This window comes from Rhinolophus ferrumequinum, chromosome 5 (genome assembly GCF_004115265.2).
Source record: "Rhinolophus ferrumequinum isolate MPI-CBG mRhiFer1 chromosome 5, mRhiFer1_v1.p, whole genome shotgun sequence".
NCBI classification, from domain to species: Eukaryota; Metazoa; Chordata; class Mammalia; order Chiroptera; family Rhinolophidae; genus Rhinolophus; species Rhinolophus ferrumequinum.
Genome location: NC_046288.1, coordinates 83,912,527 through 83,929,973, shown reverse-complemented (window position 1 = coordinate 83,929,973; position 17,447 = coordinate 83,912,527). Strand labels below are relative to the sequence as shown.

The 17,447-nt window shown below is 49.9% G+C and overlaps 1 protein-coding gene across 4 annotated transcripts in view; it reads left to right on the top strand.

Moving 5' to 3' along the window:
- The window catches only part of C5H4orf50 (chromosome 5 C4orf50 homolog), a 99,946-nt gene that overhangs the window by 41,811 nt on the left and 40,688 nt on the right, over positions 1–17,447 (top strand). For 3 of the 4 annotated variants that reach the window (XM_033106697.1, XM_033106696.1, XM_033106695.1), the window contains 2 exons: positions 367–488; positions 3,939–4,730. In XM_033106697.1, coding sequence (XP_032962588.1) covers positions 367–488; positions 3,939–4,181 — 365 coding nt within the window. In that variant the 3' untranslated portion in view covers positions 4,182–4,730. Of the gene's footprint in view, positions 1–366; positions 489–3,938; positions 4,731–9,401; positions 9,665–17,447 lie in introns of those variants that run through there. The other variant, XM_033106694.1, reaches the window with a different exon arrangement.

The window sequence follows — 17,447 nt, the reverse complement described above, 5'->3', positions numbered from 1 at the left end:
ATTCAATGAAATATCCGTCACTAAAATGATGCTGACACACACACCGTGTGATAGCACAGAAATTATGATTTTCTACTAAATTTTTAAAAGGTAGGAAATGGACTGTAACGGATGACTCCAGTGACAGAGATACATGTGCTCATCTGTGTGTGATTGACAACTTAGGCTAGGAGAGCAACTACAGTAGTAACCGTGGTTACTTAGAAAGATGGTAACACGGGTGATTTTTTTTTTTTTTAAATTAAGGTGGGGTGTGGGGATCTGGGAATGAAAGAGAATGAAAAAGGTTGTTACAAGACTCAGAGACTTCTTGATTTTTAGAATAAATTTCCGGGTTGAGGCTTGACTGAAAATATTCTCTTCTAGCTCAGAAACACCTCCTGTACCCTGAAATGGACAGTACCCTCCAAAGTTCTTTGCCGTCTGAGTCCTGGCCCGTTCCTGAGGCTGAGTGGCCAACACAGACAGCTCGACTGGATTCTCTGGAGGTGAGTGGACATCAGTCACCTAATTTCTTAAATAAGCTTTTTAATTGAAGGTATAACACACGTATAGAAAAGAATACAACTCATAAGTGTACAGCTCAGTGAACTATCATAGGTTGCTACCTACCCATGAAGCCATCCCCAGGTCAAGAACTAGAAAATGACTAACCCCACAAAGCCTGTCTGGTTTCCGCTCCTAGTCTCTTTCTATTATCTACTTTTTAATTTGTGTTTTTGGTCAAATCATGTGTTCTGTGTCTGGTTATTTTTCACTAAGTGCTGGACATTGTGTGCAAACACTTGAAGGCATGATCCGACGGTCAGCTTGGTAGTGTCTTCAGCCAGAGAGGATTTCCTGTAGCTTCCGACAGGCAGCTAGGCCAACTACAGACCGTTCCTCACCTCAGGACTGTTCCAGCATGTATGGGGTCCGTTATTTCTTGTTCACTCTTACTCCTACAGCATGGCCTTTTGGGGTCTTGATCAAAAGCCTGTAGTGCTTATCAGCATCCTTCCTCCTTGGCCCCTGTCAGCCCCATGAAGCTGCCAAAGGCTCTGCTTAGCTTTTAACCTGTTCGCTGCCAGCGTCACACACAGGCTTGGCCTTCATGGGAGGGACGATAACCTCTGGATGCCATGCGAGCCACTCTTGGCTTCTCACCTGCTTTCAGTTTTAGTCCCACAAATCCTTGCAGTCTCGGTAGCTCTCAGGTAGTTTAAATAGATGTTTCATTATATTTTGTCCAGCTTTCCTTGTTGTACTTACTGGTACAAAATGTCCTAATCAGTTACAGCCAGAGCACCACTGTTTCTAGAGAAAACTTACTTTACATATGAGATTTGGACTCTGGAAGGCCTGTATTCAGATCCCAGCTGTAATTCAGGGTTATGCCAGGCAGACTCCTTCACGTCTGTGCCTAAGTCTCCTCATCTGGAACGTGGACGTAATACAGCCGACTGCTGATATGAGGGCAAGATCAGATAAGCAGAGCCGAGTGTGTGTCTGGAACACGCGAAAGGTACTGCCTGGCACGAGGGAGGTGTTCAGTAAATGACAGCCTTTGTTAGTGACCTTCTTAACCTTTTTTTTCCTGACTGGTGACTATCATTTGAAATATTTGTCTACAGGCTTATTACCTAGTAGTAGGAACTTCTTTCCAGCTTTGCTCTCTTTCTAGGAAAATTACCTCTGACATTTGATCTTTGACCTGCATTATCTCAGGCAGGTAGAAGGCATTCCAGGCAAAGGGAACACCTCCTTCAAAGATGGAGAGGCAATCGCTCATGAAGTAGTGGGGGCACTGTAAGCAATTAAATGTGGCTGCAGCATAAAATGTGAGGATGTAAAGAGTCGCCTCAGAGGTTGTAATGATGCTGTCGATCAGAACAGGAATGAGGAAGGACTCCGCCCCCCACTCCCATTTCTGGAGTGGTTCTATGTGCCACGCGTACAAGTGTGACGGATTAGCTTGTCCAGTGCTCACAACATGGATCGCAGCATTCGCCCCACTTTACCTACGAGAAAAGGTGAGGCACAGAGGTGGTAAATAGCTAACCTGAGGTCACACAGCTGGTAAGTGGCAGAGCTGGGGGTCCGACGCAGACAGCCTGGCTCTAGAGTTGGCGCTCTGGTCATTATGTGGCCGGATCATGCTCGGCCTTCATTGGGGACGATGTGAGCACTCCCGTCTGCCTCCCTGGACGCTCTGATCTGGAGTTCAGTGTGAGGATAACCCCACAGACATCTGCTCCAGGTGATACTGGTCAGAAGCCCACAGCAAACCTTTTGAGGAAATAGTTGGAGCAAAAATTAAATGAATGACTGGACCCAAAAGGTATCTTCATACTCGTACGTCCCCAAGTTTCTCATTGTTCTTCAACTTTCTTCAAAGTTATTACTGCAGATGTAGAATGCCACTGGATGAAAGCTCTTCCTTTATTGGACATAATTGCAAGGTCACAGGATACTTTCGTTGCTTTAAAGCGAGATGATAGGATGTTTATTTAGATGTTTTTGTTCCCGTGCTTTGCACAGTACCCAGCCCATAGGAGGTTTCCAAAGTCCAGGCCCCTTAAGTTGGTGTTTGCCTCCTACGTGCACATTACTCTCTGTGGAATGACCGTCAACTTTTAACACAGCAGAATCCAGCTCAAACACCACTTCCTCTAGGAGGCCTTCTCACTCCTCGGTAGTTCCCTCCTGGGGGCTCCACTGACACCTGTGTGGGTCTCCCTTCCAGCTCCATCTCTGAAGCATAATGGCACATGTATTCGCCTGCCTCTCCCGCTGCTGGGAGCACCTGGTAGGCAGGTGTGGTACGTAGGGGGTGCTGCATGATCATCACTTCTGCTCCTTCCCTGCCTTTCCTTTCTTAGCCATCTTCCCCTGATGAGGCAGAAGGCCTGGGTGTGAAAAACTGCCACTGGGCACTGCCTCCTGGGCTCACTGGAGAGGTTTGCTCCATTCTGCTTGTGTCACGGGTGAGGCACAGACACACCACTCACACCTTCTCAGAGGACTGAGCAAAGGCACAAGTGGGTCTCCGATTAATGAGCACAGTGGTCTTAGCTGTTGTGCAGGGAAGGGCTTGGTAAATGTGGGGTGCTGGTCATGAACACACAGATAATAGCTGCCGGTGGTGATCTAGAAAGAGTTTTTGACATCAGATGGGCTTGGCTATTGATCCAGCTACTTCAGAGCCGCATAAATGTAGGTAAACTACTTAAAGCAGGGGTGTCCGAACTTTTTTCAACGTTTTCCACCAAGGGCCGTATGCGGTAAAATACACAATCAGCCGGGCCACTCACTCGAGGTGAAGTACGTATTGCCTCACCTGGTTTATTTAAGTAAACTAAATATATTTTTGGAATTTGCTGCGGGCCAATTAACAATGGATTGTGGACCGCAGTTGGCCCGTGGGCTGCAGTTTTGACACCCCTGATTTAGAGCCTTTGAAACAGGTAACTGTTTCCTCACCTGTCCTGTGGGCCTGCTAATAGCCTGTTGGGAGGATTAAATGAAAGCAAGTGGAATGGCATGTTTGAGAAGCCCGGGTGTTGGGCCAGGAGGCTGGCATCCGGTCGATGTTGACTTCCTCTTAGTGGGAAGGTCACTGTCTCTTGTCACTGGGAACAAGGTTATGCAGGACACCTGCTGTGTGGGGATACCCAGCAGTGGTTGTCTTGTCAGGCACCTGCTGGATGACATGGCTGAGAGCTGTCCCCCATCCCAATCTCTGTGTCCTCTTCTGTAGCAGTGATGGTGGTGTGGGCCTCCATGAACTGTAACAGAAGGAAAAGCGCGAATGCACGAGGAGTATCTGGTGCCAGACACAGGATGTGCTCAGTAACTGTTAGTTATCGTCGCGTCTCTTCCTTGGATAAAGTCGGGGATCAGAGGGGCTTTTATGAACATGCAGAAGCAGAGACCACTTCATATGCTCTTGCCTCCAGCTTCCCCTGCCTTTGGGGCCAACGCCTGCTGCTGGAATGTGCCCGGATGCAGCTGCCATGGAACCAGGACTCCCAGTGCAATGTCTGCAAGAAAAAGGCAGAACATCCTGTCCTGTCTGCCCCGCTGACGGCCTCCCACCACCTTCTGAGCTCCTGAGCCCTGCAAGGATCCTGGCTTTCCACAACGAGCTTAGACAAAGCATTTGCAGCAATTCCCAGGTCAATAAATCACCGCTGGGGTGATAAATTTAATAGGATTGCTCACTCTCCGGGGCCATTTCATAGACTCCATAAATATTTGAAGCAGAACCTTCAGTGAGCGCTTTAAGAAATTGGTAGCAATCAAAGCCTTCATTCAGTGGCAAGTGGTTTTGCCTTTGGCTTGGGGGTTTGTGTTGGTTATCTGAGCCTGGGAGAAACACAGGAATGTGCCCTGCAAATTCTGAGCAGCTTGGTTTTGGCCAATATGAAGGGAACAAAGGGAGTATTTACTGTACCAAAATCTACTGAGTGATGGGTCCAGTGGTTCTGAAGTGGGGTTGATTTTGTCTCTTCAGGCCCGATTTTGGCGATGTCTGGAGACAATTTTTGTTGTCACAACGGGGAAGCTACTACTGGCATCTAAAGGGTAGAAGCCAGGGGTGCTGCTAAACACCCTACAATGCACCAGACGGCTCCCTAGAACAAACAATTACCCAGCCCTGCTGTCAGCATGCAGGGCTGGGAGGTCCTGGACTGGTCTTACAGCTCCTAACATTGTCAGCCATGGAGAACTGTTTGGTTCTTTTCCTGACCGTGGGACTCCTCCCCATATTTGAAAAGATTTTTGTCTACCAAATGAAATGCTTGGTTTAAGTAATTATATATTTTAAATTTTAAAACATTAAAACCAATCAGAACTTTCTAATCTGTCCACTTATTCACTGTTTGTTGACCCCCATTATATGCCAGGCAATATGGTGTGAGGGCGAAAAGAGGTGAGTCAACACTGGTCCCTGCCCCAGGGACTTCACAGGGCAATGGGAGAGACACACGTGTAGACAAATCACTCTGTAGTCAATCATATGTGTGCCATGAGATACGTGATGAAGGGAAGGGCCAGTTCTACCTGGCTTCGGGAAATGGGAGGCCATTTAGGAAGGACTGGCTGCTGAACAGATTCCCCCTAGGCCGAGTGAGGTGTTCAACTCGTGGGTGAGGTGGGGAAGGGTGTTACAGTCAGAGGGAACCGCATGTGCAAAGGCTCTGAGGCATGAAACTAAACTTTGGGTGTGCCACTAGAGGAATGTGCAAAGCATCCCCTTGCTAAGCCAGCTGCAAGGGGTCACTGCCTAGTCCCCACCCAGCACCACCCTTCCCCCGGGACCCAGAGGTGGAAGAAGAATGCCTCCATCCTGAGGGCAGGCCACCCAGAAAGAGAGTCAAGGGGGCTTGGGCCGCACCTGCCCAGACCCTGGCCCCAGGCTCATCTCTCTCCTTGGAAGCAGGCTGGAGAAGGGCTTGAGGGAAACGTCGGTTACCTTCCCAATTCTGTTCCCTCCTGGAAGTGGTTGTCACGTAAGGACAAGGAAGTACCAGAGCAAGAAATCGAGCCTCCCTCCCCAGGTGGTAGGCAGAACATGTGGATTTTAAATGAACGTATTTTAACTTTTTATGTTGAAATGAAAAGTGCAGAGTTGCCATATGCCCTTCACGCAGCCTCCCCTAATGTTAGCGAACATCTTATAGACCTAACCATAGTGCAACGATAGAAACAAATGGATTTATTTTGAAGAAAACTGGGGGACCACTGAGATGTAAGAAAAACAGTGTGATCGAGTGAGCGTCAGCACGCTGAGCGGCCACCATCTTAATTAGCCCGTGGGGCTGTGCGATGGGTCATCACGTCCATCCCCGTATCCTTGGATTGATTTACCGGTGGACCCAGCCATCCATTTGTTCAAGAAACATTTAGGGGTAACCGCCAAGTGAGTACCGGGTCCTCGGGTAGGTGCTGGGAGGCAGAAATAAAGAAGATGCCCATCTTTGTCCTCAAGGACCTGCTGAAAACCCTGTGGCCCCATCACCACCGCTGCAGGAGTCCCCTTATTGGAAACCACTGGTGTCATCACTTTGACCCTGTCAGTCCCCACAGACACCCTGTAATTGCCAATCGTGCAGCGTCCTGCAGAGCTGGTCGGTGACATTGGTTTGTGATCTCCTCTTTCAGCCCTCCCCTTCACCCGCACCCCCATTTATTTTGGGACAACGCCATTAGCTTTGAGCAGCAGGAATGCGATGAAGAAAGGATGTGAAATGTGTGAAGCCCGGGTGACCAGCCGGCTGAACCTCCCTGCTGAGCCAGCGGCGTGCACGTGGCGCCAGTTCTGGTCTCCAGGATCCTTCCTGCCTCTGCGCAGAGGCAACCGGAGCTCCATTAAAGGAATCCAAGGCGATCTTTGCAGCATAACCCACTGACTATAATAAATCATGTTCCCAAGCCAGAGACCACTTATTAACCCAAGCTGTGAATTCCTGCCTGGGGCTGGCACTTCGGGTCGCCTCAAACTGGGTCGTTGCTTTGCGCTTTGATTCCCTAGCGGCACTTTTGCGGTGGTGGATGGCAGACCCAGCATTTTCCTTGCCTTGGCTCTAGACCCCAGCCCTCAGAAGAGGCGTCCTCGGTGGGCCTGACGCAGCCAGGTCCCAGCCTGGTCACATGCTCCCAGGACGGGGGCGGGGGCAGGACCTACTCGGATCACGCAGCCGGGTCAGGCAGGATCTCAGCTTGCAGGACCTGGCTCCAACCACCCCACGCTCCAGGAAGGCCACTGTGATGACCTTCCAGATGGGTCTCTGGAGACCAGCCAGATGGGCCAGCCCCGCCACAGTGGCAGAAAACAATTTGTCAAACCGGCTGTCAGCAAACAACAATGGTGGCCTTCCCGGCGGGCAGCTGGCCAGGCTCTGCAGAGAGGGAGCCCTGAACCCAGTGAGGTAAATGCACCCCGCCCTCACTCCCAGCAAGGGCCCCACCTGAGCTTTTAGGCAAATCAGATGGGAGGGTTGGCTTGGCCGGTGGCCAAGCAGAAGTGTTAAGCAGGCCTCTTCCTGCTGCCTGATTCCTGTCCTGTGCTTCTGGGAGGCATTTTGCGTGTGGCTGAGCATCTGCTCAGCACATACTTCCCTGAGCCCCTGCCAGGGCAGGTGAGAGGCTGGGTCACAGGGGTCTCCCTGCAGGTCCCTGTCCTCTAGGCTCCTGCAGAGGCAGATAGACCAAGACAGAGTGTCAGGGAGAACACAGGATCCAGGGGCACAGAGTGGAGCCTGACAAGTGAGGGAGGAGATCAGGGAGGACTTCTTGGAGGAAGTATCAGCTGAGGTGGGCCCTGGGGAGGAGCAGGGGTTGGCGAGGGAGGTGGCTCTGCGGGCGGCAGTGGGGTAGGCTAGGAAATGGGGGTGGACATGTGTGTCTTTCTGGAATCCCCCAGGGACAGGTGCCAGAAGGAGGGCGCTGCCTTTTTGCAATCCCACGGTGACTCTTGTTCCATTTAACGTGTATTTTTAGTAAAGGCAAAACATTTTCATTCTTTGGAATTCAGAAGGCACAGAAGTGTACACAGTGCACATTTCCTGCCCGCGCCTGCTCCCAGTTCCCTTCCCAGAGGCAAACATGTGCCCAGTTTCTTATGAATCCTTCCAGAGAGGGCCTAAGCAGACACAGGTGCACACATATATACGCCCTTTTTACCCTGATGGTAGTGTCCTCCACACTCAGTCCTGCGTGCTGCTTTTTTCATTTACTATATCTTGGTGATCATTCCAAACGAGAATGTAAATTTCTCGTTCATTTTTTAAACAGTCACGTTGTTTCCATTGTGTGGATTGTACTGGTCCTTTCTCAATGGACATTTACATTGTTTCTGATCTTTTGCTGTTTAACCAGTACAGACACGAAAATGCTTGTATGTACATCTCTTCACACACGTGTGATGACATCTGACGGTAAATCCCTAGATGAGGACTTGCTGGGTCAAAACAGAGAAACATTTGTCATTTTGAGAGTCCTGGTTGTAGGGACGGAGCCCCAGAGAGCAGTTTCCAGACTCTCGGCCTCACGTGGAAAGGTGCTGGCTCAGGTAGTAGATGGCCGTCAGCTGTGATCAGATGGCCATCCGCCATAACCAGTTAGCCATTAGCCTGTAATATAACTGCAGTGGCTAAGCTAGCAAGCATGGATTGTGGCTAGCAAGGAGGTTGGCAGAGAAGCGGATGACGGATTGCAGCTGGCTAGTGTGGTTAGCAAGCGGATTGTGGATTGCAGATTATGTTGATCCTACTTCCTGTGTCTCGCCTGCCTGCCAGCAATCGGGGGTGCAGGAAGGCCCCTTGTTGAAGTACTGGCAGATGTTCGCTTCACCATTGTCATGAAGGGCGGCAGGCGGGGTCTCAGCTCTCCTCACATAAGAACGCAGGATAGGGTGAGGCCAAAAAGGAACACCCACAGAGCCATAGGTAGGGGAGTCATACCACTATATTCTCGCTGGGCGAGACACAGGAAGCAGGAGCCACAGAATCCGCAATCCATACTCTGCCACACTCCGCAACCTGCCATCCACTTCTCTCTGCCAACCAACCTCACTTGCCAGCTGCAATCCGCGCTTGCTACCTCAGCCACCATTTTCCTGCTAGCCCCCATTTTCTGCTAGCGTAGCCACAGCAGTTATATTAGTGGCCAATGGCTCACTGGTTACAGCTGACGGCCGACTAGCCACAGCTGATAGCCATTCAATCACAGTTGATGGCCATTTACTACCTGAGCCAGCAGCACCTTTCCACGTGAGGCCGAGAGCCTGGAAACTGCACTCCTGGCTCTGTCCCCACAACCATATCCTGTGTCCATCTGCTGAGAGCGGGACCAGAGACCCTGCATTACACTAGTCAGTCCCACTCCTCACCCCACTTTGAGGTTGTACAGTTTCACTCCCACCTGCAATGCTTGGGGACCCCTGTTTCCCCACGTCCCAACACCCACCCTATATGTTGATTCAATTCAACATTTACTTCTTGAGCCCCTACAATGAGCCGGGTGTGGTTTGAGGCAGTCAGCAAGACAGCCATGGGAGTGGGGTGACGGAAGTAGTTAGACAGGCATTTGCTTCCTGGCCCCAATGAGCACCCTCCGTGTTTCCGTCCCCAGGTGCTTACAATATGATCAGGTGGGTGATGCGTGGGCCTGAGTGACCTCAATACAGGGAAGCTGGGATCTGGCCACGGCTGACAAAGGCCTGGGAAGTTTTCAAGTCACGGAGGAGCAGAGAAGGTGGCGTTTGGGTTGAGCTATAAGGACAATATGGTCCCAGGAGCAGAGGTGGCGGCTCGGTGGGGACTGGTCAGAGCACCTCTGAGCGGTACTCTGTGCTGGCACTGTGCCACACTGTGCTTGATGGCTGACACCCCTGCTCTCGTTTCCTCCGGTGGTAGAAGCCTGATGTGGGCAGACACCCCGCTGTTGGCCGGTACCCAGGCCTGCACTTCCAAGCAGAGCGGCACAGAGTGTGGGACATGAACTCGGAGACCTGTTCACATCCCAGCTCCACCACTCGCCAGCTGTGGGCCTGGAGCCAAGGCTCCCGAAGGCTTGCTTTCTGCCATAAACATGGAAAGAACCTTGTCATAACCTCATCCTACCTGACTGGAGCCTTGAGGGTGGGACAAGCGCCCGTCCCATGGCACTTGCAGCCCAGGTGAGTGTCCTCTTTCTTTCCCTTGTAATGCTGGGAGGCAGGTGGTTTTGGATTTCAGCTCTTTTCCTCGCCTCGCCTCTCTGTGCCTCAGTTTTCTTATCTGTCAAATGAGGGTGCCGACCTCCTCGGGTGGCTGTGAGGACTAAGTGAGTTAATATCCGTGAAGCACTCAAAAGAGACCCTGACACATGGTAAAATGCTGCATTGCTTTATCTCTCTGCATGCCATGTTTCAAAACCAGAATGAAAAAGAATCACATACAGCAAGGGAGCTAGGGAGAGGCGGCAGAGTGGTGGTGGCCTGGTGACGCCCATAGAGGAAATGTAAGGGTTGAAAAGCGTATGAGGAAGGCAGGTGGCAAGAGATTAGAATAAAGCGACGGTGCTGCCTAGGGTCTGTGTGCCGTCATGAGGGCTTTTCTTCATCAATTTCATACTTAAAGAAACAGGCGCTCGGTCCCTGAGGTTTGAGCCTTCGTCCTGACCCTCCCCACAAACAGCTCAAACCTGTCCAGTTCCCTCCAGGATGTTTGGTCTTTCTTGCTCCACCCACCTCTTCCCTAAAAGCCAAGGCATGGAGTGGAAGACTTCTTTGTCTGGCCCTTCGGGAGGTGCGCTGGGCTAGAGAGCTTCCATTTCTTCCAAGGCCCTGTTTGGTTTTCTGGAAGAATGCTCATTTCTGCTGCTTGGATCAGTCCTTTTTACGTCGTTTGACCCTTTTTAATGAATCTATCACAGGTAGAGGGCTGTGTACTAGTCCATCTGGGTTAAAATCCCTGCTCTGCTACCCACCAGCTGTGTGACCTTCAGCAAGCTGCTTAACCCCTCTGTGCCTCAGTTTCCTCCCCTGGAAATGATGTGAATAACAGGACCACCTCACAGAGTATATTCCAGGAGGATTAAGTAGAAGCTTAGCTGTGTGTGGTGTTGATGCTACTTTAATAAAGTACTACTTGCCAGCTTCCATTGCCATTCGGAGAAAGCGTTTTCAAAAAACCAGTTCCTTTTAAGCACGGAAAAGAACTTGTTGGCTACTTCTTCCTCCCTGTGAGTCCAGGTGTGCAGGATGCAGACTGGCCTACAACTTTCAGGGATCTTGCTGACAACCCCTCCAATTCATCCACCTCCTGCTATAGCCCCAGGGTCACCACGAATGCCCTGGGCGCCCTGCCTTTCACTGGTTGCCTTCCTGTCCCCTCTGCCTAGCCCACAGTCCTTGAGAGCAGTGACAGGGTGGATCAAAGCAGGCTCTGGCTTTGAATTCCGCCTGACATTTCCTCAGGCAAGTTTCGTCCCTCTGGGCCTCAGTGTGCTCACCTGCAAAGTGGGGACACTTACGGGATCTTAGGAAGGATGAGACGATTCAGTGAGGCTTACAGCACAGAGCCTGGCTCACCATGCAAGCTGTTATTATCAGTGTTGTTGTTGTTAATGAAAATCAGGGCACAGCATCAACCTCCCCATTCCAGGGGGACTCAGAGGGACACCGTGCTCCCCACTGGCCGAATAACAGCCAGCTGTCATCACCCTGGGTGTTGGTGCCCCATCCCACGTCTCCATGCAGGGCTTAAGGCCTCGTGTCTTGGAACTTCCTCACTGACCCACCTGTGAGCAAGGGGGTCGATCCCCATTTTGCAGCTGAGGAAACAGAGGCTCCCAGATGCCCTGACTGGTAGAGCGGGGATTCACGCTCCAGTCTGTCTGGTTTTCGTGCTGAAGTCAGTTTTCCTTCTGTTGGAGCTCCAATCCCAGGCCCTGGCACCGGTCCTCACATCTGTCTGTACCTGTGTAATCCATCCCTCCCTGTATGCTACATAAAGATCAGACAATTAAGTTCATGAACTTGTTGCAATGATATTGCTAACCTTTTTTGATATCAGAGCATTCATTCTGAATTTGTACCAACTGGACAGTTCACCAAGTTTACTATTTGGAAGTGCTGAAAAGGCTGCCTGAAAAAGTTAGATGACCTGAACTTTTCGCCAACAATTCATGACTCTTGCGTCACGGCAATGCACCGGCTCACAGGGCACTGTCTGTGAGGGAGTTTTTAGCCAGTAAACAAATAACTGTGTTGGAACTCCCTCCCTACTCACCTGATCTGGTCGCCAAGGACTTCTTTCTTTATCCAAAGATAAAGGAAATATTGGAAGGAAGACATTTTGATGATGTTCAGGACATCAAGGGTAATACGATGACAGCTCTGATGGCCATTCCAGAAAAAGAGTTCCAAAATTGCTTGGAAGGGTGGACTAGGCACTGGCATCGGTGCACAGCTTCCCAAGGGGAGTACTTTAAAGGTGACCATAGTGATAGTCAGCAATGAGGTAGGGAGCACTTGTTCTAGGATGAGTTTGCAAACTTGATTGTCAGACCTCATATATCACTATCTACCTCTGGGAAGACTTAAAGAGACTTAAAATAAAAGACGTAGATACAATAAAAAGAATCTGTATTACACAAGAGTGAAAACTCAGGGTCAAATAATAGTTAGAGGGTTATACTGGGCACTGAGACTATGGGCAGCTGTGACAATTAACTGGAAAAATGAGGTCTGAGCTTCCTGGTAGTCAAAGCAAAAAGGGGAATAATATGTGTTTCATGGTGTTGACTTTCCAATAAAAGGAAACAGATCTGGAGAACTTTTCTTCCAGCTCTGAGCTCTGAGGATGTCTATACAGTGAACTGGGGATGAATGGTGACTCGTGTTCCTGATAGCACACCTCCACAACCTTGGGAGAGGGAGAGCACATCTGTTAGATTCTGCTCTCTACCTCTCCCTGCGCCTGGCGTCCACACCAGGCTCCATGGGGTTCTCACAGCTTCTTGAGCTGAGCAGCATTACTTGCCTTTTGCTGAGGAGAACCTGTGGAGAAGCCTCCGCTCTACGTTTACTCGGCTTGTGGGGGACGAAGCTCTCAGAACCAGTGCAGGCCTGCCCCGCCCCAAAGCCCTTTCCCCTCTGCCAACTGCCCGGCTCAGGAGGCCTATCACTTGGTTTACTGTGTGGAGCTAATCCCCCTCCTTTCCTCTTCCCAGCCCCTGCCTCCTCCCCTCCCACACTCCTCTTCACCAAGTGTGGGCGCACACACACGCACGCACAGAAACCTGCATATAGAAACTTATGGGTTTAAGTCCTAGTGACCTGGAGTAGCCAACTCCCAGTTGTTACTGATGGTTTCTTCATTGAACACACGTGGATTGCTGCAGGCCTACTGCGTGCTGGTGCTGTCCTGGGTGGGAAGCAGGCAGAGCAGGATCAGAGCATACCTGCAGGGAGTGGGGTTCACTGCCAGGCAGCAGGAGCCAAACGGCCACACTCCTCACTCTTCTAGGGCAGCTGTGTCTGGTGGTGCAGGTTGTGTACTGAACAAAGCATCTGGTCCAGGGCAAAAAGGGGTGAAATGCCCTTGCTCTCTCCTTGCCAAGAGGCTGTGCCTGTTTGGAGAAAGCAGTGCCTTTTATAAGTTCCCACAGAGGCCTACAGGCTGCGGCCGCCTGCAGTGGGTGCCTTTTTGTAATTCTGCACAAAAGCTTCATGTAGCCTCAGCAACGTGTTTTTGCTGGCTCAGACTCAGAGGTGCCAAGTCAGCTGGGACCAGCGGCGCTCGAAGTCAGCAGGGTGCCCCCAAGGCCTCCTCAATGCCACCCTCTATCTTGGGACATGCTGGGGGGCCCTGTCCTCAGGAGCCCTGAGTCCTCCCAGGGCCTGGCCTATGAACAGTACCACGACGGGAGGGTGGTCAATCAGGATACTGCCGCCCACTAAGCCCACTGAGCCTTCCTTTTACCCCCTAATAGTCTGAGCCCCGCCTGCATCCTGACCCTGTCCTGGGAACGTACTGCTGCTCCACCCCAGCCCCAACCAGAGGGGAGAGAAGGAGCACTGGACAAGGAAATCCAAGGCTGCTGCTTCACAGCTGTGTGTCCCTGGGTGAGTCACTTAACCTCTCTGTGCTAATCGGCTCTAGCTTCAATATTACTGCATAACAAACCAGCCCAAATTCAATGAGCTCAAACATCCATGGTGACACTCTCAGGCCCACTCGGTCCATCCACTAGGGTGCGGCTGACTTGGCTGGGCTCAGCAGGGAGGCTCTGCTTTAGGCTGAGGGCTGGGCTCAGGCTGGCTCTACCTGTCACCACGTTCTTCTTAAAATTTCTCCAGCCAGGCCTGGTCTGCTGTGGCACACAGAGCAAACAATGTCTCTTAACGCCTCACCCCTCCCGCGTGTACAAGGTCAGAAGGCAAGAGGAATGGACCGAAAAGTGAGCTTAACTTCATTTCTCTCTTTCTCTCCTCTTCCTTCTTCTTACCTCTCGTGTATGTGTGTGTGTGTGTGTGTGTGTGTGTGTGTGTGAACCCCTGATCAGCACATCCTGTCAGCTCTACCTTCAGAATATATCCAGGACCCGACGACTTCCTACCACCCCCAACACTGTTTTTCTACCCCCAGCCGCATCCCCATTGCCTAGCACAGTGCCTGGTACCTGGTAGGGGCTCAATCGATGTTTGTTGAATGAATGCATGAATTAGTTTGCTCATTGTTCTTTTAATGGTGCTTCCAAACACATATTTTACTATATCTGATTGTCTCTAGTGCAAATTCTGTTGGATGAGAAAATATTACTATCGTTTTCATTTTTGCTTTGAGGGTGGGCGGGGAAGCAAGGAAAGAAATGATTCAGAGAAGAGCAGAAGGGGAAGCTGGATTCTAACCCAGGGCTCCCTCCCCGCCCCCACTCCTTCTACATGTGGACACATTGCTGCAGGGGGTCTGGAATAGAAGGAAGGTGGATCAGGGAGTGAAGATGCTGCAGGAAGGGATGGAGAAGAAGACAGAGGTAGGGAGGGAGGGAAGGCAGGGAACTTCAGACTCACTCTTCATCTTTGGAATTCTTCCATTGGAAGGACTGGTATTTATTACATACCATCTGTCGTAGTCCATTTAATACAGATGCTTTATCTGTGGCATTATTATTAGGACCATAAATTTTACCTTGTAGATAAAGTGACATCTTTTCTCAGCTTCATATTTGTATTTCTTGTATCATGAAGGTTATTCTCCAAGGTTTGTTTTGCAGGGTAGTGGACAGCAGCTTGGAATGAGGTAGGCTGGAATAACAGTACCACATCTGACACTAGCTGTGGGATCTAAGGGGACATAAGCTCTCCGAGCCTCAGTTTCTCACACTGCAGTATCCTTTACTCCATAACCAGTACCCTCCCCTCTCCGTCAGAATGGTCATTCCCTCTGTGCAGGTGCTTTTACTGTGTTATTACTACTGGGTTTCCCGAAAAATAAGACCCAGCCAGACCATCAGCTCGAATGTCTCTTTTGGAGCAAAAATTAATATAAGACCTGGTCTTATTTTGCTATAAGATCTGGTATAATATAAGACCTGGTATAATATAATATAATATAATATAATATAATATAATATAATATAATATAATATAATCTCACATCCAGCACGATGAGGGTTGTGAGGAGTGAGAAGGGCGGCACAAGGCTAAGAAAAGACAGTCGCCAAGATTATAATACACGCGGGGCCAAGGGGCTGCAGCCTCAAGAACTGGCCTTCGAATCGGGCCAACACATAGTTTTTATTGGTAAACTTCTAAAGAGGTAAAAGATTGTGAATCTCAAGATCTGTGTGTTAGTGGCCTGCTGGCTGTCTTTCCGAAAGTTCCCTTTGTGTGCCAGCCTGGACTTTGCCGTCACACACACGCACATCTCCAAGGAATCCATTGAAGGGGAGGGACCGATATGATTCCATCGGGTCTCAGTTTGCTGAGACTTCACCTCAAAGGAGCTTTTCCGATATCTCTCCATCAGGCCTCAGTTTGCTGAGGCACTCCCTTGTGAAATCCTGGGAAGAGCGCGTGGGAACAAACGGTTTGGCAGCGGTAAGGCAACAATATAATATAATACCGGGTCTTATATTAATTTTTGCTCCAAAAGACACATTAGAGCTGATTGCCCGACTAGGTCTTATTTTCAGGGAAACAGGGTAGAAAAGTCATCTGTTTTAACTATTTCACACTACATGGTGAATGACTGATAGTTTCTAGGACCATTTGTATTTTGTGAAGATGATGTTCTTTGGCACGGAGAAAATTTGAATTGGCAGGTTTGGGGGCAGTGAGATAAAATGAGATGATGCCTTAGCGTGCCCTCTCTTTACAGTTGAGGGTACCAAGGCTCAGAAAAGGGGAGAGTGGCTCCCTGAGTCACACAGGAAGTCTGGGGTAGAGCTGGGCACGAGGCCCAGGACTCCCGACCCCTACACTGTATGGTCCTTTTTCCATGAGTTGAAATGCTGGGCAAAGTTTTCCATGGGGTCTGGACCTGTGTTCCATAAACATAACTTATATGTTTGTGTTGCGTGCTACATGGAGAGAACATACCATCATTCCTTCCTCAGTAACGATCCCTTAGCACATGCAATCTTGTTTCCTTTTGCAGCCATGACAATTTGAGTCTTAGCCAACACAAACCACAAGTCAATCTTGTTGGGAATAATGAAAAATGAGTGAACTGGGGTTTTCAAGAAGAAGGAGCCCCGGGGATGGGCAGAAGAAATGGGGGCATGAATGATATCATTCAGTGCATGGAAGCTTCCAGAGGCCAGATAACAGCTTTCCTTCCTGCTCCCGAGAGAAGGGAGGTCTGGATGAGCATAAGAAAGGCCGATGGCTTCATTTGGCAGGACGTTTTCAAGGGCAGAGCCTGGGCTGTGAGCCCTGAGTACTGGGAGGATAGGGAGAAAAAAAATCAGAGTAGGTGAAATAAAAGTGACTCAGGATTTCTCCATCTCAGGCTTTGAAGTCCCCTGTGACTCTGAGACCAGGATGGGACCTAACATGCAGGGCAGGGTGTTTCAATTAAAAATGGATTTTGCCGCATATAATGAAATCCAAAATACTGATGGGTTAAATGAAATGGGAGCTCCTTTCTCTGCCTCAGGGGTGGGCATCCAGTGGTCTCGTGGGGGTTCCATGGACATCAGACTCCTTTGGTCTCTAACATCTCAACTCAAGACTTCCATTCTCAGTCACCTCATCATCCCAGATGGCTGCTGGGGTGTCAGCCATTAAGCCCAAGTCCCAGGAAGCAGAAAACAGGTACTGTTGGTGGGGGAGGGTATTGGGAGAAGTGACTCCCACTAAGGAACCGTTTAAGGTACGTTCTGATATTTTCCTAAGTCCAGAACTTAGTCATACGCCGTACTTAGCTGCACGGGAAGCTGGGAACGTCGTCAGTTGGACAGTGGCAACCCCAATCAAAATTAGTGTCCTGTTACTAAAAAGCAAGTGGAAAATGATCACTGACTTGCCATCCGTGGTAGCATCTCTGCCTCAGGTAGCCTCAGGTCTTCAGTTACAAAACCAGGAAGGCGTCGAGCGCCTGCATTCAGGATCCAACACACCAAGCACGGCCTCACCTTTCACGTGGCTCTCACAAAACAGCACGTTCACTGGCATCTTGGTGAAAATTTAAGGCAGAGAGAGCCTGAAAAGTTTCTATTGAACAAGGGGATAGAATGCTCTATGTATCCGCCCGACATTTTGTCAGTGTTTTCTGTGTATCACGTATTTTCCTTGCCATTCTCTTTATTGCTCATAGAAGTCTGTGTATAGATTTTCATAGGTTTACTCACAACCTCTTTTCTCCTAACCTTTTTTCCCCCCTTTTAAACCTGAACATCTTTCGCAACCAGTCTTCTCACCTCGGTCATTTTTAGGAGCCTGACCTTTTAGGTGAAGAGGACCTTCTGTA